At 42.4% G+C, this 21,849-nt stretch overlaps 1 protein-coding gene across 1 annotated transcript in view; it reads left to right on the top strand.

The window, feature by feature from the left end:
• Window positions 1-21,849, top strand: part of LOC123576723 (anthrax toxin receptor-like) — a 61,770-nt gene that overhangs the window by 20,925 nt on the left and 18,996 nt on the right. Inside the window, exons 2-9 of the mRNA XM_045437944.1 lie at window positions 6,638-6,709; window positions 8,052-8,123; window positions 10,597-10,678; window positions 10,779-10,812; window positions 11,486-11,565; window positions 11,642-11,710; window positions 12,039-12,119; window positions 12,223-12,283. Of these exons, the coding sequence (XP_045293900.1) occupies window positions 8,059-8,123; window positions 10,597-10,678; window positions 10,779-10,812; window positions 11,486-11,565; window positions 11,642-11,710; window positions 12,039-12,119; window positions 12,223-12,283 (472 nt within the window). The 5' untranslated portion in view covers window positions 6,638-6,709; window positions 8,052-8,058. The remainder of the gene's footprint in view (window positions 1-6,637; window positions 6,710-8,051; window positions 8,124-10,596; window positions 10,679-10,778; window positions 10,813-11,485; window positions 11,566-11,641; window positions 11,711-12,038; window positions 12,120-12,222; window positions 12,284-21,849) is intronic.

Here is a 21,849-nt window from a genome sequence, read left to right as displayed (position 1 = left end):
TGACCTAGAAAGTTTCTGTTGAGACATCTTCTGACAGTTTTATGGTACGTTCCCTTATATGTGACTGTGTTTTTCTCTTGCTGCTCCCAAAAGTCTCTCTTTGTCTTTGACTTATTAAAATTAAATATAATGTGTCTGGTGTAACCATTGTTAGGCTTAACCTATTTGGAGTGCATTGCACCTCTTGAAGCTGGATTTCTATTTTTTCTCCATGTTTGGGAAGTTTTCAGCCATTATTGCTTTAAATATACTTTCTGTCCCTTTCTGTTTTTCTTCTTTTAGTATTTCCATAATACCTGTATTGTTTCCTTTGTTGATTTCTCATAAGCCCTGTAGGCTTTCCTTATTCTTTTTTATTCTCTTTTCTTTTTGCTTCTCTGACTGATAATTTCAAATGTCCTATCTTCTAGTTCATTGATTGTTTATTCTGCTTCTTCGAGTCTGCTATTGAAATTCTCTATTGAATATTTCAGTGCAGTCATTATATTCTTCAGCTCCAGGATTTCTGCATGATTTATTTTTATGGTTTCTATCTCTTTGTTGAATTGTTTACATCATTTTAAATTTGTTAAGACTTGTTCTGTGGCCTATATTCTCTACCTTGGAGAAAATTTCACAAGCGTTTGAGGAAAATGCATTTTGCTGTTGTCACATAGAGTGTTCTTTACATATCTGTTAGGTACAACTGGTTTAGAGTGTTGTTCACATCCTCAATTCCCTTATCCATTTCCTGATATTTTGTCTAGTTTCTCTGTCCATTATTGAAAGTAGAGTATTGAAGTCTTCAATCTTTATTGTAGAGATTTCTAATTCCCTCTTAAATTCTGTCAATGTTAGCCTCATAAATTTTGGAGCTTCAATGTTTGGTGAATATCTGTTTATAGCTGTTTTACTGGCTTGATTATTTGACCCTTTTATGAATATATAATGTCCTTTGTTATTTATAACAGTTTCTTATTTAATGTCTATTTTATATAATATAGTTACCCAGCTCTCTTTGGGTTTCAGTTTGCCTTGAATATCTTTGCATTCTTTCACTTTCAACCTATTTATGTCCTTACATCCAAAGTGAGTCTCTTGTAGATAGCATACACTTAGATCTTTCTTTCATCTATTCTGCCAATCTATCCCTTTTGTCTGGATAGTTTAATCCATTTACATTTAAAATAATTGCTATATGGAAGGACATACTTCTGCCATTTTGCTGTTTATTTTATGTTTGTCTTAGGCCCTTTTGCTCCTTATTTTCTCCTTTACTGCCTACTTCTGGGAAGGGAATCAAAACTTATTAGTACAAAATAGAATAATCAAGTTTTTATCCCCTTCTCATTTCCTCTGTGCATTCTATTATAGATATTTTCTCTATGATTACATGACCACTAACTGTAATATGCTAAATTTATAGCAATCTAATTATAATTAATGCCATCTTAACTTTAATCACATATAAAAACTCTACTCCTAAGCTGCTACAACCCCTCCTTTGTGTTATCAGTGTCACAAATTACAGCTTTACACATTGTGTGCCCAGTAACAGATTTCTAATGACTTCAATGCATTTCTTTTGAATTCTATAGAGAGTAAATGCTCAGTTACAAACCATGATTACAATGATGCTAGCTTTTATATTTGCTCTTGTATTTATCTTTACCAGAAAGCTAAGTCTGTATCTTTTTATGTTCATATAACTTCAAGTTACTGGTTAGTGCCCTCCTGTTTAATCTGTATGGTTCTTTTAACATTACTTAATGTTAGGGCAGGTCCATTGGAAATGGACTCCCTCATCTTTTGTTTATCTGTGAATATCTAAATTTCTCTATTACCTACAAAGGACAGTTTTGTAGAATTTGGCATTCTAATTTGATTTTTTTTCCTTTCATCACTTTAAATATTTTCTCTACTACCTTCTGTCCTCCAAGGTTTCTGATGAGAAATAATCTTAGTGAGGACAACCTGCATGTTACAAGTCTTCCTTCCTGCTCAAGATTCTTTTGTTGTCTTTGTCTTTCAGTAGGTTTATTATAATATGTCTTAGGGTGGGTCTCTTTAGTTTATCACAGTTGAAGTTCGTTGAGGTTCTTGGATAGGTTGATTTATATACTTCATACAATCATGTACTTTAAAAAATTAATTCTAGTATAGTTAACATATAGTGTTATATTAATTGTAGGTGTACAATATAGTAATTCAACAATTCTATACTTCATTCAGTGCTCATCAAGATAACTGTGCTTTTAATCCCCTTCACCTATTTCACCCGTCTGTCACCCGCCTCCCCTCTGAAAACCATCTGTTTATTCTCTGCAGTTAAGAGTCTGTTTTTTTGGTTTGGCTCTTCTTTTCCTTTGTTTTGTTTGCTTGTTTCTTTGTTTCTTAAATTCCACATACCAGTGAAATCATATGGTGTTTGTCTTTCTCTGCCTGATTTATTTCACTTAGCATTTATACTCTCTAGATATATCCATTTTGTTGCAAATGGCAAGATTTCAATCATTTTTATGGCTGAATAATATTCAATTTTGGACATTTTTTTGCTGCTATTTCTTCAAATAATGTTTACGTTCTTTTCTCTTACCTATTTCTAGGATTCCTGAAGGTAGATATTGGTCTGTTTCATGGTTTCATGTAGGTCCCAAAGATGCTTATCATTTTTCTTCATTCTTTTTTCTTTCTACTCCTGACACTTGAAAATTTCAATTTTCCTATCCTCAGCTTCCCAGATTTTTTGCTGTGTATGCTCAAATATGCTACTGAACCACTGTAATAATTTTTTCAATAAAATTATTGCAAATTTCACCTTCAGATTTGTGTTTTTTAATAATTAGTTTTTTGTTGATATTCTCATTTTGTTCATATATCATTTTCCTGATTTCCTTGATTCTTAGTCCTTACTTTTCCCTTACCTCTGAGCATATTTAAGATAGTTGCTTTAAGCCTTTGCCTATTAAGTCTGATGTCTTGGCTTCCTCAGGGTTGGTTTCTGCAAATTTATATTTAGTACCTTTGTTTTTTTTAAATATGAAATTTATTGTCAAATTGGTTTCCATACAACACCCAGTGCTCATCCCAAAAAGGTGCCCTCCTCAATACCCATCACCCACCCTCCCCTCCCTCCCACCCCCCATCAACCCTCAGTTTGTTCTCAGTTTTTAAGAGTCTCTTATGCTTTGGCTCTCTATATTTAGTTCCTTTGAATGAGCCATGCTCTCCTATTTCTTTGTATGTTTTGTGATTTATTTTTGTTAAAAATTGGGTGTTTTATTATTTTTTAAAAAATATTTTTTTAATGTTTATTTATTGAGAGACAGAGACAGAGCATGGGCATGGGGAGGGACAGAGAGAGGAAGAGACACAGAATCTGAAGCAGGCTCCAGGCTCTGAGCTGTGGGCACAGATCCCAACATGGGGCTTAAACTCACAAACCGTGAGATCATGACCTGAGCTGAAGTTGGATGCTTACCCAACTGAGCCACCGAGCCTCCCCTAGTGTTTTATTATTTTAATTTGGTACTCTGGAAATCAGAATTCCCCATGGATACTAGATTGCTTTTGCTTTTGTTATCTATGGTACAAGTGTGTAGATTTTTGTTTCTTTTGTGAGATTTCCAAACATTTTTTGTAAAGAATGTAACAATATCCTTGTATGTGATTACTGGAGTGTTTGTTCCTTTAGCTCACATTCAGCTAAGGTTTTGACAGAGATTTCCTTGAATGCCAGGAGCTAGAGCAAACATAAAACAGCACAAAAATTCAAAACAAAACACAGAGAACAAACACATCAACCAGTGTGTTTGCAAATGGTACTTTGGTGGGCATTCCTTTACCACTTAGTTAGGCTTGCTCAGAGCCTAGAAATCAGCCCAAAGTGAAAGCTTAAGGGTTTTTATGGGATTTTTCTAAGCATGCTTCTGACTGGGCATACATGTGGCTTTTTAGATGTACCTTTGTCCACACCTGCTTTTGTACATTCTAATTGACCCCAGCCAGGTTAGAAGAGATGTACACAGTAATTTGTGAGTAAGGTCCATGCTGTCCCCTCTGGTTCAAGGAGAACTTTGAACTGGGCTACAGATCAAGACCAAAACTGCCACCAGGCTAGAAAGAGAGTGGGGAAAGAATGATTAAAAATGCCACAAATCTTACCTGTCATTTGAAGAGACTGTTTCTTGATTTGGGCATTTTCTTTATTGCTATAAACCTTTGATTGTTTTGTAGAGCTCCTACAGAGTAGAAAGTTGGTGAAGAAAGCTTTTGGTTATTTTTTTTTTTTGGAATGTTATTATTGGGGAATGAAGGCTTGGAGTTTCAGAATCTGCCTTTTTGCTGACATCCTCTATGCTATTAGTTTTCGTTTGTACTTTCATTTTTTTCATTTGTCAAAAAATGCTTGAACATAAATTTAAAAGCAAACACTTTGACTTCTGCCTAGGAAAGAAGAGAATTTAGTTTTCTTATAGTTCAGCTCTCCTACATGGATCTTCCCCACTCTTTCCATTCCCCCAGAGTAGTGACATCAGTAAGATATTTTAGACTCAATCTTCAACAGTAGAGATGCCCTCAAATGTCTGGTTATCCCCATCTCTCCATTCTCATTTCAGTGTGGGGTGATAAAACATGATTGGAGCTCTGTGTGCTGGAGCTCCATGTGGTTGCTCTTTTCCATACTGCCTCTCTCCTAGGTACTTATATCCTTGTGGTTTTTCCCACTACACAAGAGCACTCACATTCTTCTGTGTTCTAGAAGCTAGACCTTCCTTCAAAATCATCACAAACTTTTCCAGGGCTGGTAGATGGGTTGAAGACTCTTATCCTGTGAATCTTCTTTGGAAGATCCTCTTCACTCTGGGGGAGAACAGAGGAGAGTAGTAGGGAGAAAGAAAGTGAAAAGGATTACCATTGGTTAGGAGAGGAATTGCCTTTGTTGTAGTTTATTGTGGAGCTTCCATGAGAAAGTCTGTATTGTGGGTAAGTTGTCAGAGTCTATTGCTATGCTCCCAGCAACTGTTGGTACAGCAGTGTCACCCCAGTCTCCCAAGTCCAATAGGTAGAGCATGGGCTTTGCTGGAAGATCTGGGTTCATATCCATGCTATTCATGGAAATTGTGCCAAATTCCTTGACCTGCGAGAGCCTGTTTTTTCATCTGTAAAATAGGAATGATGCTAATATCATTGGATTGATTTGGAATTGGAAATAATGCATATAAAGTGCTTCATAAATAGTGCTCTATGAATGATCATCCTGACATAGTTATAATCATCTATTCTTAGTTTCCTCACCATCTGTTGATAGTTTTAGATGAAACTTAGAGGAGGCAGTAAAAATGATAAAGGGAAGATGTCCTTGGATATGAGGACCACACATATAAATATGACATTTAGGATGTTTATTGACAAAGTTATCACTGGAGGAAAGAGGAAGGGCCTCCTTGTGGGTTCCTCGAATTCACATGACATGAACTGTCAGATCCAGAAAAAGAATCCAGGCCAGGGAATCAGACAGTTTTACCCCTTAACATCCATAGGATCTTGACCAAGACTCTTAGTGACCCTCACATTTGCCAATCATAACCTGGAATAGTGCAGAACTATAGAGATGTTGGATTGCAAAGATCATTGAACCCTGAGCTGGTAAGACTCATTTAAGGGCTTCCTGCTTAGACAGAAGGAGACATCATAAGGCTCTAACCTGCTTGAGCATCTTCACCAACTAGGAACTAAAGTGGGAGCCTATGAGTGTGAGAAACTGAAAATTAGAAGAGGAAGTGGCTTTTCCTGTGGCTTTCCCTGCTGGTCAGAGCATGATGGTGACAGAAGATCAGTATCCTAGGTCTATTCCTATCTCTCCCCTTGCAGTGGTGCTGGAATAGGCCTTCTGTGTCTAGAGTGGCTCAGCTTTGAAGGATGAAGGGAAATTAAATAGTCTGAGTAGCATAGCCTCCCTTGCCTGAGGTGCAGGCTCCTGTTGGGAATGTCTTTTCCTACTCTGTGAGTGCTGGAAAACATGAAAGTATGAACAGAATCTGTGTGTGTGTCATGAGGAATGGTTGGCAGGTCAGACTTTGGCCTACAAATGGATCCCCAACCTAAGGAGGTATGTCAGGATAGCTCTGATACCCAAGAATCCAGAGTCCATTAAAGAATTACAGGGAAAGCTTGGGTCACTCTCTCAGCCTAGATGTATTGCTTTCCAGAGGTATTTGATGGAATGTGATGCAAGAAAACCCTGTCTTGCATCCCACTACACACCTTTAAGGGGTAGAAGAGGACAGTGTTAATGGTTATTCCAAAGGGAAGTGGGGGGCCAAGAGTGCCAACATTTCAAAATCAGAATGTGTTTTCCAATGAATGCATCCTCCTTCATTTCTTGTCTCCCTACCATGGCCAAACCAACCATCCTGGTTTGCCACCCAAAGTCCTTAATCCATGAAAGTCACTTGGTCCCAAGGACACAGGCCTGGTTATTCAACCTCCCCACCATTCACACTGATGAAAATCACCACCAGGGTGGTGGGTATGTGGCAGGCTTCAGTTATGTGGGATGCAGAGGAGCTTGCTAAAGGGACTATGGGAGGTGGGGACAGAAACTGCTTTCCTGATGATTGTCTTTCATCCCTCTGACTCAAGTCTTTGTTTTCAGGTCAGACAATGCAAACAGCATTTGGAAGGACATTTATAAATTTGTGGATGATCTGGTGAAGAGGTTTCCAAAGTAAGGCTTCTCCATGCTCCAGGGTATTTTCTTCTGCCAGACGGGTACACAGCTGCTTAGACTCAGTGGGCATGGGAGTCCCTCAGGCCAGGAGCACAGAGCCCATGGTGGTGTTCTGAAAAAGGGAAAAAGGAAAATCACACTGATTCCATTAGTTCTTAGCAGCTTTCACTGACTCTTGCTGGAGAGTCAGTCCACATTAAGGGGGACACAGTCTGCTTCTGAGGACTTTACAGGCTTGGAGAGGAAGTTAAAGCAGACTGACTCAGTAACCGAAAACCTGGTTAAATGATGCTGAAGGCCAAGAGAAAGGGACAAAAGTCTTGCATGGCAATATGGAGGAAAAAGCAAGAATTCCTAGAGAAAAAGCCAAGGATAGCTACCTAGAAGATGTGGACATTTGAACTAGGCCTTGAAAGATAGGGGAAGACAGGATAACAGGAACCATCAAAGAGGCTTCTTGTGATGGGAATAGTCTGTTTGGCTGCAGAGTAGGTTTAGTCAGGAGAAGACCCAGAGATGAGGCTGGACAAGTAAGCCAAAAGCCAAGAACATAGGGGCTCATTATGCCAGACCACAAGCTTGAATTTCCTGCTGTGCGCAATAGGTGGGTATAGGATTTTTGAGCAGGGGTCTCACATGATCGAGGTTGTGCTTCAAGAAAAGAATTCTTATTATAGTGGATAAAATGAGCTGGATCAAGAGCCAAGAACAATAAGAAGTTCAGCTAGGGACCTATTGTACCAATTTATCTAAGTGATAATGAGGGTCAACAGGCCAGAAGACAGTGGCCAGAGGATGGAAAGAGAGGGATTTAGATAAATGGCTGCCAAGAAAGAGAATTAATTTCTTTGACAAGAGAAGGAAGTACAGAAGGAGTTAGGAGAGAAAGGAATGAAGGTCCAAAGAATGTAGAAGAGAGACCAGGGGGAACCCCTCATGCAGGAATGTGCAGGTGTCTATCTCCTTGCAATGTACTGTTCACATGGCTTGGGGTGTGTGTGTGTGTGTGTGTGTGTGTGTGTGTGTATGTGTGTCTGTCTGTCTGTCTGTCTTTTGGAATACTGTAAGAATGTAAGAGTGTAAGAATGGATCAGGATGCCATCTTGGCATTCTATTCTAAGGAGGCCACACATCTTACAGTCTAAAAAATTTTTCACTAAATTTACGGCAACTTTCAGGTTTGGGAAATGGGTCCCAAAGCAGAAGAGTTGTGGTGGGAAGTATAGAAATTGACATAGACCCCCTCATTGGCTGCCTTGAGCCTTGTTTTTCTGAGCTTCATTGGTTTCATTTCGAGCCTGTGTTGATAGCGTCTCACAAGCACATGCTTCCTCCACAGTTCAAAAATGAGGATGTCCTTAATCACCTACTCCACACAGAGCCACACCATCATGAATCTTACCCCTGACAGGTAAGCGCTGATATGATCCCCAATGGCAGACCTAGGAAACCAGGTCTCAGGGAGAGCTAAGAGGCTGAGGGGTTCCCTGAAACCACAGTGGGGAGCCCACTGGTGTGCAGACTGGGCTGGCCTGGACTTCTTTCCTTGTGCACCCTGATCCTTAGCTTTGGGCCCCCAGCTCTCTCTGACCCCTGGCTGCACTGACACTGGCAGACTATGTGCTGCTAGACCTCTCCACCCCTCTAAGCCCTGACCTACAGCTGTCCTGAGTTCTTCCCTCCATGCTCTTCCCTTTTCTTAGAATGGGCTAGCTAGGATTCCCAGGATTTTAGGGAGCAGATGTGCAGGTCCTTTATGAACAGTGATATGAGTCTGACACCTACTGTTGTTATATGTCACTTTCTGCCCTGAGCCAGTGTGTAAGGAGGGGTGGGTGGAAGACAGATCAGAACCAGGGAGGAAGAGATCGGCAGCAACAAAGCATTGATGTTTTCAGTGGAGGGAATTTTGCTCCCTTGGTGGGTCTAAACCCATGAGTGGGGTCCTGAACATCAGGCTGGGATAGGGTGCTTGAGGAAGATAAGACATATGCCTGCGTACTAGGTGGGCCATGGTGAGCCCAGCAGTTTGGGCAAAAGTCTGGAAGTTATGGAGCTTCTGAATAGCTGGTTAAGGAGGTTAAGATTCCCATGGACACAAATGACTGGAACCCAATGAAGCACCAAAGAGAGGTTGAGCACCTCTTAGGACTAGATGGGCCCCAATATTTGTGGCACAGAGCTACCATTCAGGACCATGGAGAGAAGCCAGGCATAGCAGAGTGGTGGTGTCAATGCTTGGAGGTAGCAGCACTCTTCTGCCTGACTCCAGGACAAGCAGGGAGAGAGGGCTGGCTGCCCCAAGCACTAGTGGAGGCACAAATTTGTGCATAGGTGGGGTTTTGCATTCAGGACAGAGAGACCTGAGTAGGTTGAAAGTGGAAGGAAGCAAGTCCATTGGGAGAGATGCTGGCAGGTGGCAGAGAGATGCAGGGCTGCTGGGCAGGGGGCTCTGGAGGAAGAGCTGCCCACTGGGGAGGGTAAGACCTCTGCCTCCTCCAAGGTGGGGGGCTCAGGGCCCAGATGTGAGAAGCTGTGGCGGGGAGGGGGCTCAGGGAGGACCCGCCTGGTCCTCTCTGGAGCGTGAACACAGTAATGTCTTCCCTGATTCAGGGTTCAGGAGTGGGAATGGGGCCAGGGGCATGGAAACTATGAAATTATGTTTTTCTGAGGAAGTAATGTTTTAAGGGAAGGAGTGTAGCTGAGGGTGTTAGGAGCCTGTATTCCTTCCAAATGCAGAGCTAGGAGTAGGGCTGGAGGGGCAGCACTCCCTTAAGGGCACTGGCTCAGGCAACCATATGCCTGACCAGGAGGCTCCTGGGCCATAGACTGGGGAAGCATGAGAGTCGCCCCAGATTTGGGGGCTCAGTTAAATAAACTTCCAAAATGTGGCAAGAGGAGGGAGAATATTTTTGCTGGGCCGGGTAGCACCTGGTTTGATCTCCACTGGCCATGGGTGCCAGGCCTCACCTCCTGGGCCGGGTGGGGCTAGACCTGGAGCTCTCAGGTCTCACCCCACAGCAACATCTCCACTCCCCACAGTAAGAAGCCCTCTCAGGGTCCCAGCTCTCCTAGCCTTGCTGTGCCAGCTCAGCTTGTCACATGGGATTAGCCTGAACCTAGGTCCCCAGTCCCACCTGTGAAATCCCCCTTAACAGCAGCCACCTGGCCACATACCCATGGCGGCCAGGGGAGCACTGCCCCTCCACCTGCATGGGCAGCCCTCGAGGCACTTCCCCAGCTTTTGGCCTTTTTCTTCAGGAGTATGTAAGCCCAGGAGCCCTAGTTCTCTCATTAAGGAGCTTTCTCCTTCCTTTGGTGCCAATCCAGAAGGGGAAGAGGCTTGGGGCAGGTGCAAGTCAATCTCAGGATTCTGTGACAGGGGAGGATGGGACAGAGCAGAGCTATCAGCAGGATGACCTTTTCCAAACTCAGCCTTACCTGCTAAAGGAAGAGTGTGCCTTCCCAAGGGACCCGGTAGGTGCTAGCAGCCCTTCCAGTCACACTGTGAGTGCAGATTCACAGTGGCACATCCATGAGTGTGCCCCACGTTCACCACGGATGGTCAAGGCAGGGCTCTTGAGGGTCCCCCAGGTAGTGTGCCTGAAACAGTGGTGAGTGCAGAGAAAGCCAGGCCATACCCATGGGAGCAGCAGAGCAGCCTCCCCCCACCCCATGCTCACCAGATGGGGGACAGAGAAGGCCTGAGCAAGGCCTGTTCATATCGAGGACACAGAGCATAAGGTCATAACCAGGCTACTTGACTTGTATCCTGTCCCGACTAGACAGGTCTTCACAGTGCACAGTGGCTCCAGGACAGCTTGGGATGCTTGTAAATTCAACCCCAGATTATACCTCAACCCCTTTTCTAATTTTTTTTTCAGAAGTAAAATACATAATAGTCTTGAAAAAATTCAGAATATAGTGCCTACCGGAGCCGCAAACATGCATGAAGGATTTAAAAAGGTACCGAATCTAGAGCTCTGAGGATCTCTGCTTTATGGAGTTCTTAGATTATCCTGGGCCCTCCCACCGCCCTCTCCAACACTCCTTCATTTCCTTGCAGGCAAATGAGCAGATTGAAAAAGAAATCTATGGAGGTAAGCTTCCTGGTGACTTCATTACGGGCAGGTGTGGGGACAGAGCCAGGCCTGGACCTCAGCAAGGTGCAGACCCTCCTCGGCCCCTTCCTAGCGCTGACTCTTGGAGCAAGGTGCTTGCCCTCTCTGTTCCACAGGTTCCTCCTCTGTGCAGTGAGGATGAAAACCACCCCCAGTGATGAGTCTCAGAACCACATGGGATCATGTGTGTACTTTCTAGGCTCTTGGTAACTGTGAGGTGCTTGACCAACACTTGGGCTGCCTGAACAAGAAAAAAGGAAGCCAGGGAAACCAAGAGCAGAAGGATTCCATTTTCAGAAAAAAAGAGCTGGGTTTACCCTTTGCCGCCCACACTTTGTCTGTATCACATTTCTGGCCCTGGCTCCTTTTTCCTTCAGTTCTTTCCCTTCGGCTGATGTCCTGTAACTGTGTCTCCAACACTGGAAAAGGCTGTGCTCTACCCAGAACTGTCTTCATCTAAGAGAGAGAAGTCTCCTTCTCCCTCCAGGACTGGGATGCTAGCTCTCCAGGCACTTCTGATGGCAGGTGCTCAGGTCTGGGCACTTCTTCCTTGGAGGAGGAAGTATGGGGAGCAGTGTTGTGGCCCCAGCAGCCTGCAGAGAGTCACTTTGTGTATCTTTACCAATGAAGTTACTCCCCATTTCCCCTGCAGGCAACAATGCTCCCAGTCTGATTATTGGTCTGACCGCAGGACCACTGACACCAAGGACATTTGAGAAGACTAAGTCTGAAGTGAGTCCAACCCATCAGTACCAGCGTTTTGCCCCATGTATTTGGTACTTTCTACTCAAAGGGTTCTTTCTCTTAGGCTGAGAAGGCTCGTGAAAGGGGCGCCAAAGTTTATTCTGTGGGTGTAAAAGACTATAAGAATGACCAGGTAATTCAGAACAGGTAACCTGGTGCCCCTTGCGAGCCCAAGTGGGGTATGCTTTCAAAGTCAGCTTTCCCAAAGGTGGTCCTGTAACCCACCCCGGTGTCTGGACAGCAGATAGCCACTCCAGAAATGAATAACAGCGTGTAAAACCTGCCCACCAGCAGTGGAGGCAGAAGAGCTTTCCCTTCCATAAGTGTGGGCTGCTGCCTGACAGCAGGGTCTGGCTCTTGGAGTCTAATATGGCATAAGGGAAGAGACTGTCTTCTGGGGTGGAGATTTCTTTGTCCTCAAGCCCAGGCCATGTGCCCAAAGTGCCTCCTCTCTCTTGTAGCTAAAAGACATTGTAGAAAGAAATGACCAATTTTATGGGGTAAACAGTGGATTCGAGTCCCTGGAAGACATCGTTAACATGGTGAGTGTGGGCTAAATGTGAGAAGAGCAATGGGATGGCTTCTCACCATGTCCCTCCCCCCATGTCACTATCCCTGACCTGCCACCCCTCTCTCTATTTCCAGCTGGTGGTAAATTCCTGTCATGAAATTATGGCTGGGGAGAGTTACTTTGTTTGTGTAGGAGGTAAGAGCTATAGTCACTGTTCTAGCAGAATGGAGAGTGGTGGGCGGGGTGGGGGGGCTCTGTGAGGTGTGTGAATATGTGGCATGTGGGTAGTGTGTGGGTGTCTTGAGTGTGTTGTGCATGTGTAGCATGGTAGTGTAGAAATATGTTGGATATATGAGTGTGCCTGGGGTATACAAGTGTGTCTACATTTGATTGGAGTGTGCATGTCAAGCATGGGTTGTGGTGTGCTTGTGTGTGTAATTATTTTCCCCATTATTATTGAGATATAACTGACAAACACCTGTGTATAAGTTTAAGGTATTCCATATAATGACTTGACATGCATATATTGTAAAATGATTACCACAATAAGATCTTTGTAATTACTTTTTTTAATCTCAAAACCAAAAGTTTAATACAAAATAAGAATAAAGTATATTTAAAAACCTTCAACAAACACTTCAAAATGAAATCTGAGAACATATTAAAAGAACAAAACATCAAGACTAATTAGGGGCCACCCATGCAATACAAGTCTGATTCAATAGTTCAAATATCAATGTAACTTACCATATCAGCAATGTGGAGAAGAGAAACATGATTATCTCAGTGGATGAATAAAAGAATTAGAGGGGGGGGAAGAGTTAAGGTGGTGAAGGAGTAGAGGGATCCTATGCTTGCCTTGTCCCTTCAACATAGCTAGATAAATATCAAATCATTCTGAGCACCCAAAAAATTGATCTGAGGGCTGAGAAAATAAACTGCACATTTAGAGGGAGAAAAATGGCCACATTGTTAAATGTAGGAACTGCAGAGAGTTTATTCAGGGCAGAAAAGAACTGCATGTGCTCTGGAGGGGAGGGAGCCTTGATCATGGAGACAGAGAGTGGGGGGAGGGGGAGAGAGAGAGAGAGAGAGAGAAAGCAGAGTGCAGGGGATTGCACAAGAGAAACTCTTCCCCAAAACCATGGACTGGGAAAAGGAGAGGGACTGACTACCACAAGGTTTTATAAGCAGCAGAGCTCAAAGGCTGAAGTTTTAGAAGTCCACGCCATTGCCAGGGTCGTACCTGGTGGGCTTAGTAGTGCTCTTATGGGGAAGGAGACCAGAAGCCCAGGAGTGGGCAGTGTGGTCTGAGGATCCCCCGAGACACACAGGGAGACAGTTCCTCTTCTTGGAATGCATTTGGGAGAGGTGGCATGGCTTCCCAGGAAAAAAAGAGCTGGTGGGCACCAACATGCTGCCCTGCTCACTAGAATAGGAACAGAGACACTTGCTGAAGGCAGCAAACCTTGGTTATGGCTTTTTCTGTGCTTTACCATAAACGTCAAACCACTGCACAGTCATGCAACTGTTTTTCTGGCACAAATAAATACCAGCCATAGCACAGCAAGACTCTCCCCCAGAGGATCAGCGTGGGTCCATGCCACACCAGGTCCCTAAATTTGGAGCTCTGAAACCCAGTCACATGCCTGAGATAAAACACAGGAGTACTGTGCTGCCGGCAGACAGACGGCTCAGACAGACAGGGTGAAGGCAGCGTTCTGACATAAATCTGGGATACAAGAGTCGAGATTGTTTGCTCTTCTGTGATGGCTTCCTGAATAGTGGCAGGTGTGTACTCCCCTCTCCAGGGATGAAAGAGTGGGATGACACCATTTTCCGCCTGCACATTAATACAAACAGACTTCGGTGAGCAGCACATCAACTCCACCGGAGGCTGCAGCGACTTACACCAAGCCCCGCCCCACTGCACCTGCAGATACATCTTTACAAGGACAAGTCACTCTGAATACCAGCACAACAGGCCCCTCCCCCAGAAGACTGGAACAAACCCCCTGCATGCACCAAGTTCAGTGATCATATACAGTGCTCCAAAGCTTCAGCCTAGAGGAAATAAGATCTAGCTTCTTTTAACAAGCAGACCAAAACACACCTAAAACTTTCCATATAGTGGACAAGGTCCAACCACTCTGTACTGTAAGCAAGGAAAAACTCTGCAGAGGACTGACTTGAGGGACGGAGCAGCCAAAACACAACAGTAGAGTCCACACTCTGAAACATTTCCTGAAGCACCAGGCACAAGTCAGTATAGAACCCCTTCTTATTATAGCCATTACTCTCAGGAGCAGGAATATAACAGCCTTTCCTAACACACACACACACACACACACACACACACACACACACACAAAACAGTGACCTAGACAAAAATGACAAGATGGGGGTATTCATCCCAAAAGAAATAACAGGAAGAAATCACAGCCAGGTATTTAATCAAAACAGATATGAGTAAGATTCCTGAACCAGAATTTAAAACAGTAATCACAATGGATAATAGCTTGGCTTAAGAAAACCATAGAAGACACTAGAGAATCCCTTATTACAGAAATAAAAGAACTAAAATCTAGTTAGGCTGAAATTAAAAATGCTGCAACCAAGATGCAAAACCGACTGGGTACAATGCAGAGGATGGACAAAATAGAGGAACAAATCAGTGATATAGTAGATAAAATTATGGGAAATAATGAAGCTGAGAAGAAGAGGGGAAGAAAAGTATTGGATCATGAATGTGGACTTAGGGAATTCAGCAACACCTTAAAGTGTAGTAACATACCATAGGAATCCCAGAAGAAGAGAGGGGAAAGGGGGCAAAAAGGTTTATTTGAGCAAATTTAACTGAAACCTTCCCTTATCTGGGGAAGGAAACAGACATCAAAACCCAAGAGGCACAGAGAATTCTCATGAAATTCAACAAAAGCCAGTCATCACTTAGACATATCATTCATAAAATACACAGACAAGGAAAGAATCTTGAAAGCAGCAAGGGAAAAGAAGTCCTTAACCTACAAGGGAAGACAGATCAGGTTCATGGCACATCTGTCCACAGAAACTTGACAGTATAGAAGGTAGTGGCATGATATACAAACTGTGCTGAATGGGGAAAATATGCAGCCAAAATGACTTTATCCACCAGGCTGTCATTCAGAATAGGAGAGATAAAGAGTTTCCCACACAAAAACTAAAGGAGTTCATGAACGCCAAACCAGCTCTGCAAGAAATACTAAAGGGGACTCTTTGCGTGGGAATGAAAGAGCAAAAGCAACGAAGAGTATAAAGGAAAAAAAGACATCACCAGAAACACCAACTTTATAGGTAACATGATGGCACTAAATTCATATCTATCAGTAATCACTCTTCAATGTAAATGGACTAAATGCTCCAATCAAAAGACACTGGGTATCAAATAGATTCAAACAATCAAACAAACAAACAACACCCATCTATATGCTACCTACAAGAGACTTATTTTAGACCTAAAGACACCTCCAGATTGAAAGTGAGGGGATGGAGAATAATCTGTCATGCTACTGGAGATCAAAAAAAAAAAAAAAAAGCCAGAGTACCATACTTATATCAGATGAACTAGATTTTTTTTAATATGAAATTTGTTGTCAAATTGGTTTCCATACAATACCCAGTGCTCATCCCAACAGGTGCCCTCAGTGACTATCACCCACCCTCCCCACCCTCCCACCCCCTGTGAACCCTCAGTTTATTCTCAGTTTTTAAGAGTCTGTTATGGTTTGGCTCTCTCCCTCTCTAACTTTTTTTTTCCTTCCCCTCCCCCACGATCTTCTGTTAAGTTTCTCAGGATCCACATAAGAGTGAAAACATATGGTATCTATCTTTGTCTGTAGGACTTATTTCACTTAGCATAACACTCTCCAGTTCCATCCATGTTACTACAAAAGGCCATATTTCATTCTTTCTCATTGCCAAGTAGTATTCCATTGTGTGTATAAACCACAATTTCTTTATCCATTCATCAGTTGATGGACATTTAGGCTCTTTCCATAATTTGGCTATTGTTGAAAGTGCTGCTGTAAACATTGGGGTACAAGTGCCCCTATGCATCAGCACCTCTGTATCCCTTGGGCAAATTCCTAGCAGTGCTATTGCTGGGTCATAGGGTAGGTCTATTTTTAATTTTTTGAGGAACCTCCACACTGTTTTCCAGAGCAGCTGCACCAGTTTGCATTCCCACCAACAGTGCAAGAGGGTTCCCATTTCTCCACATCCTCTCCAGCATATATAGTCTCCTGATTTGTTCATTTTAGCCACCCTGACTGGTGTGAGGTGGTATCTCAGTGTGGTTTTGATTTGTATTTCCCTGATGAGGAGCGACATTGAGCATCTTTTCATGTGCCTGTTGGCCATCTGGATGTCTTCTTTAGAGAAGTGTCTATTCATGTTTTCTGCCCATTTCTTCACTGGATTGCGTGTTTTTGGGGTATGGAGTTTGGTGAGTTCTTAATAGGTTTTGGATACTAGCCCTTTGTCTGATATGTCATTTGCAAATACTTTCCCATTCCGTTGGATACCTTTTAGTTCTGTTGATTGTTTCCTTTGCAGTGCAGAAGCTTTTTATCTTGATAAGGTCCCAGTAGTTCATTTTTGCTTTTAATTCCCTTGCCTTTAGAGATGTGTCAAGTAAGAAATTGCTACGGCTGAGGTCAGAGAGGTCTTTTCCTGCTTTCTCCTCTAGGGTTTTGATGGTTTCCTGTCTCACATTCAGGTCCTTTATCCATTTTGAGTTTATTTTTGTGAATGGTGTGAGAAAGTGGTATAGTTTAATTCTTCTGCATATTGCTGTCCAGTTCTCCCAGCACCATTTGTTAAAGAGACTGTCTTTTTTTCCATTGGATATTCTTTCCTGCTTTGTCAAAGATTAGTTGGCCATACTTTTGTGGATCCAATTCTGGAGTCTTTATTCTATTCCATTTGTCTATGTGTCTGTTTGTGCCAATACCATCCTGTCTTGATGATTACAGCTTTGTAGTGGTGTCTGAAGTCTGGGATTATGATGCCTCCCGCTTTGGTCTTCTTCTTCAATATTACTTTGGCTATTCGGGGTCTTTTCTGGTTCCATACAAATTTTAGGATTGCTTGTTCTAGCTTTGAGAAGAATGCTGGTGCAATTTTGATTGGGATTGCATTAAATGTGTATATAGCTTTGGGCAGTATTGACATTTTAACAATATTTATTCTTCCAGTCCATGAGCATGGAATGTTTTTCCATTTCTTTGTATCTTCTTCAATTTCCTTCATAAGCTTTCTATAGTTTTCAGCCTACATATCTTTTACATCTTTGATTAGGTTTATTCCTAGGTATTTTATGATTCTTGGTGCAGTTGTGAATGGGATCAGTTTCTTTATTTGTCTTTCTGTTGCTTCATTATTAGTGTATAAGAATGCAACTGATTTCTGTACATTAATTTTGTATCATGCGACTTTGCTTAATTCATGTATCAGTTCTAGCAGACTTTTGGTGGAGTCTATCGGATTTTCCATGTCATCTGCAAAAAGTGAACGCTTGACTTCATCTTTGCCAATTTAGATGCCTTTGATTTCCTTTTGTCGTCTGATTGCTGATGCTAGAACTTCCAACACTATGTTAAACAATAGCAGTGAGAGTGGACATCCCTGTCGTGTTCCTGGTCTCAGGGGGAAAGCTCTCAGTTTTTCCCCATTGAGGATGATATTAGCTGTGGGCTTTTCATAAATGGCTTTTATGATGTTTAAGTATGTTCCTTCTATCCCGACTTTCTTGAGGGTTTTTATTAAGAAAGGATGCTGAATTTTGTCAAATGCTTTTTCTGCATTGATAGGGAGGATCATATGGTTCTTATCTTTTCTTTTATTAATGTGATGTACCACATTGATTGATTTGCGAATGTTGAACCAGCCCTGCAGCCCAGGAATGAATCCCAGTTGATCGTGGTGAATAATTTTTTTTATCTGCTGTTGAATTCGATTTGCTAGTATCTTATTGAGAATTTTTACTTCATATTCATCAGGGATATTGACCTGTAGTTCTCTTTTTTTGCTGGGTCTCTGTCTGGTTTAGGAATCAAAGTAATGCTGGCTTCATAGAATGAGTCTGGAAGTTTTCCTTCCCTTTCTATTTTTTGGAACAGCTTGAGAAGGATAGGTATTATCTCTGCTTTAAATGTCTGGTAGAATTCCCCAGGGAAGCCATCTGGTGCTGGACTCTTATTTGTTGGGAGATTTTTGACAACTGATTCAATTTCTTTGCTGGTTATGGGTCTGTTCAAGTTTTCTATTTCTTTCTATTTGAGTTTTGGAAGTGTGTGGGTGCTTAGGAATTTGTCCATTTCTTCCAGGTTGTCCAGTTTGTTGGCATATAATTTTTCATAGTATTCCCTGATAATTGCTTGTATTTCTGAGGGATTGGTTGTAATAATTCCATTTTCATTCACAATTTTATCTATTTAGGTCATCTCCCTTTTCTTCTTGAGAAGCCTGGCTAGAGGTTTATCAATTTTGTTTCTTTTTTCAAAAAAACAATTCTTAATTTCATTGATGTGCTCTACAGTTTTTTTTAGATTCTATATTGTTTATTTCTGCTCTGATCTTTATTATTTATCTTCTTCTGCTGGGTTTGGGGTGTTTTTACTGTTCTGCTTCTATTTCCTTTAGGTGTGCTGTTAGATTTTGTATTTGGGATTTTTCTGGTTTCTTGAGATAGGCCTGGATTGCAGTGTATTTTCCACTCAGGACTGCCTTCGCTGCATCCCAAAGCATTTGGATTGTTGTATTTTCATTTTCATTTGTTTCCATATATTTTTAAATTTTTTCTCTAATTGCCTGGTTGATGCATTCATTCTTTAGTAGGGTGTTCTTTAACCTCCATGCTTTTGGAGGTTTTCCAGACTTTTCCCTGTGGTTGATTTCAAGTTTCATAGCATTGTGGTCTGAAAGTATGCATGGTATGATCTCAATTCTTGTATACTTATGAAGGGCTGTTTTGTGACCCAGTATGTGATCTATCTTGGAGAATGTTCCATGTGCACTTGAGAAGAAAGTATATTCTGTTGCTTTGGGAGGCAGAGTTCTAAATATATCTGTCAAGTCCATCTGATCCAATGTATCGTTCAGGGCCCTTGTTTCTTTATTGATCCTGTGTCTAGATGATCTATCCATTGTTGTAAGTCCCCTGTATTAAAGTCCCCTGCAATTACCACGTTCTTATTTGCTTATGTTTGTGATTCATTGTTTTATATATTTGGGGGCTTCCATATTCGGCACATAGACATTTATAATTGTTAGCTATTCCTGATGGATAGACCCTGTAATTATTATATAGTGCCCTTCTTCATCTCTTGTTACAGCCTTTAGTTTAAAGTCTAGTTTGTCTGATATAAGTATGGCTACTCCAGCTTTCTTTTGACTTCCAGTAGCATGATAGATAGGTCTCCATCCCCTCACTTTCAATCTGAAGGTGTCCTCAGGTCTAAAATGAGTCTCTTGTAGACAGCAAATAGATGTGGTCTTGTTTTTTTAACCATTCTGATACCCTATGTATTTTGGTTGGAGACTTTAGTCCATTTACATTCAGTGTTATTATTGAAAGATATGGATTTAGAGTCACTATGATGTCTGTAGGTTTCATGCTTGTAGTGATGTCTCTGGTACTTTGTGGTCCTTGCAACATTTCACTCTCAGAATCCCCCTGAGGATCTCTTGTAGGGCTAGTTTAGTGGTGATGAATTCCTTCAGTTTTTGTTTGTTTGGGAAAACCTTTATCTCTCCTTCTATTCTGAATGACAGACTTGCTGGATAAAGGATTGTCAGCTGCATATTTTTTTGGTTCATCACATTGAAGATTTCCTGCCATTTATTTATGGCCTGCCAAGTTTTAGTAGATAGGTCTGCCACTACTCTTATGGGTCTCCCTTTGTAAGTTAGAGTCTGTCTATCCCTAGCTGCTTTCAGAATTCTCTCTTTATCCTTGTATTTTGCCAGTTTCACTATGATATGTCGTGCAGAAGATCGATTCAAGTTACGTCTGAAGGGAGTTCTCTGTGCCTCTTGGATTTCAGTGCCTTTTTCCTTCCCCAGATCAGGGAAGTTCTCAGCTATGATTTGTTCAAGTACACCTTCAGCCCCTTTCTCTCTCTTTTCTTCTTCTGGAATTCCTATGATATGCGTATTGTTCCGTTTGATTGCATCACTTAGTTCTCTAATTCTCCCCTCATACTCCTGGATTTTTTTCTCTCTCTTTTTCTCAGCTTCCTCTTTTTCCATAATTTTATCTTCTAATTCACCTGTTCTCTCCTCTGCCTCTTCAGTCCATGTTATGGCTGCCTGCATTTTATTTTGCACCTCATTTATAGCATTTTTTAGCTCCTCATGACTATTTCTTAGTCCCTTGATCTCTGTAGCAATAGATTCTCTGCTGTCCTCTATGCTTTTTTCAAGCCCAGCAATTAATTTTGTGACAATTATTCTAAATTCTTGTTCCGTTATATTGCTTAAATCGTTTTTGACCAATTCATTAGCTGTCGCTACTTCCTGATGTTTCTTTTGAGGAAAATTTTAACGTTTCATCATTTTGGGTAGTCCCTGTAGTGGCTCCAAACTGCAGAGCACTTCCCCTGTGCTGTCAGGAGTAACTTGTGATGGTGGGTGGGGCTGCAGTCAGACCCAGTATCTGCCCCCAGCCCACCACTGGGGCCACAGTCAGACTGGTGTGTACCTTATCTTCCCCTGTCCCAGGGGCAGGACTCACTGTGGAGTGGTGTGGCCCCTGTCTGGGCTACTTGCACACTGCCAGGCTTGTGGTGCTGCTTTGATGGGATCTGGCATATTAGCCGGGCTGGATCCGCAAGGTGCAAAGGGGTAGGAGGGACAGGCTTAGCTCACTTTACCATCAGTGGTCCCCTGTAGGAGGGGCCCTGCAGCACAGGGAGGGAGGCAGCCCTGTCAGAGGGATGGCTCCACAGAAGCACAGCTTTGGGCATTTGCATGGTACAAGCAACTTTGGTGATGGGGACTGGTTCCCTTTGGAATTTCAGCTGGGGGATGGGAGAGGGAGATGGCGTTTGCCAGAGCCTTTGTTCCCCTGCCAAGCTGAGCTCTGTCTTCCGGGTCTCAACAACTCTCCCTCCTGGTGTCCTCTTGCCCTCCTCGCTCTCCAAGAGCAGAGCTGCTGACTTTTAACATTCCAGATGTTAAGTCCCTCTGGCTGTTAGAACTCACAGAGTCCGGCCCCTCTGCTTTTGTTAGCCAGACGTCGGGGGCTCTGCCTTTCTGGGCGGGCTGCCCCTCCACCGCCCTGGCTCCCTCCCACCAGTCTGTGTAGCATGCACCGCCTCTCCACCCTTCCTACCCTCTTCCGTGGTCCTTTTGTCTACCCATATGAACTAGATTTTAAACCAAAGAATGTAAAAAGAGATGAAGAAGGGCACTATATCATAATCCATCAAGAAGATCTAACAATTATATATGCCCTCAACTTGGAGGAACCCAAATATGTAAATCAATTAATAACAAACAAACTCATTGACAATAATACAATAATAGTAGGGACTTTAACACCCCAACTACAGCAAGGGACAGATCATCTAAGCAGAAAATCAACAAGAAAACAATGGCTTTAAATGACACACTGGAACAGATGGACTTAACAGATATATTTAGAAGATTTCATCCTAAAGCATTAGAATACACATTGTTGAATGCACAAAAACATCCTCCAGAATGCATCACATACTGGG

Source organism: Leopardus geoffroyi, chromosome D2 (assembly GCF_018350155.1).
Source record: "Leopardus geoffroyi isolate Oge1 chromosome D2, O.geoffroyi_Oge1_pat1.0, whole genome shotgun sequence".
In the NCBI taxonomy this organism is placed as follows: Eukaryota; Metazoa; Chordata; class Mammalia; order Carnivora; family Felidae; genus Leopardus; species Leopardus geoffroyi.
Note: the sequence above shows the minus strand (reverse complement) of the source record. Positions and strands in the feature narration are given on the sequence as shown.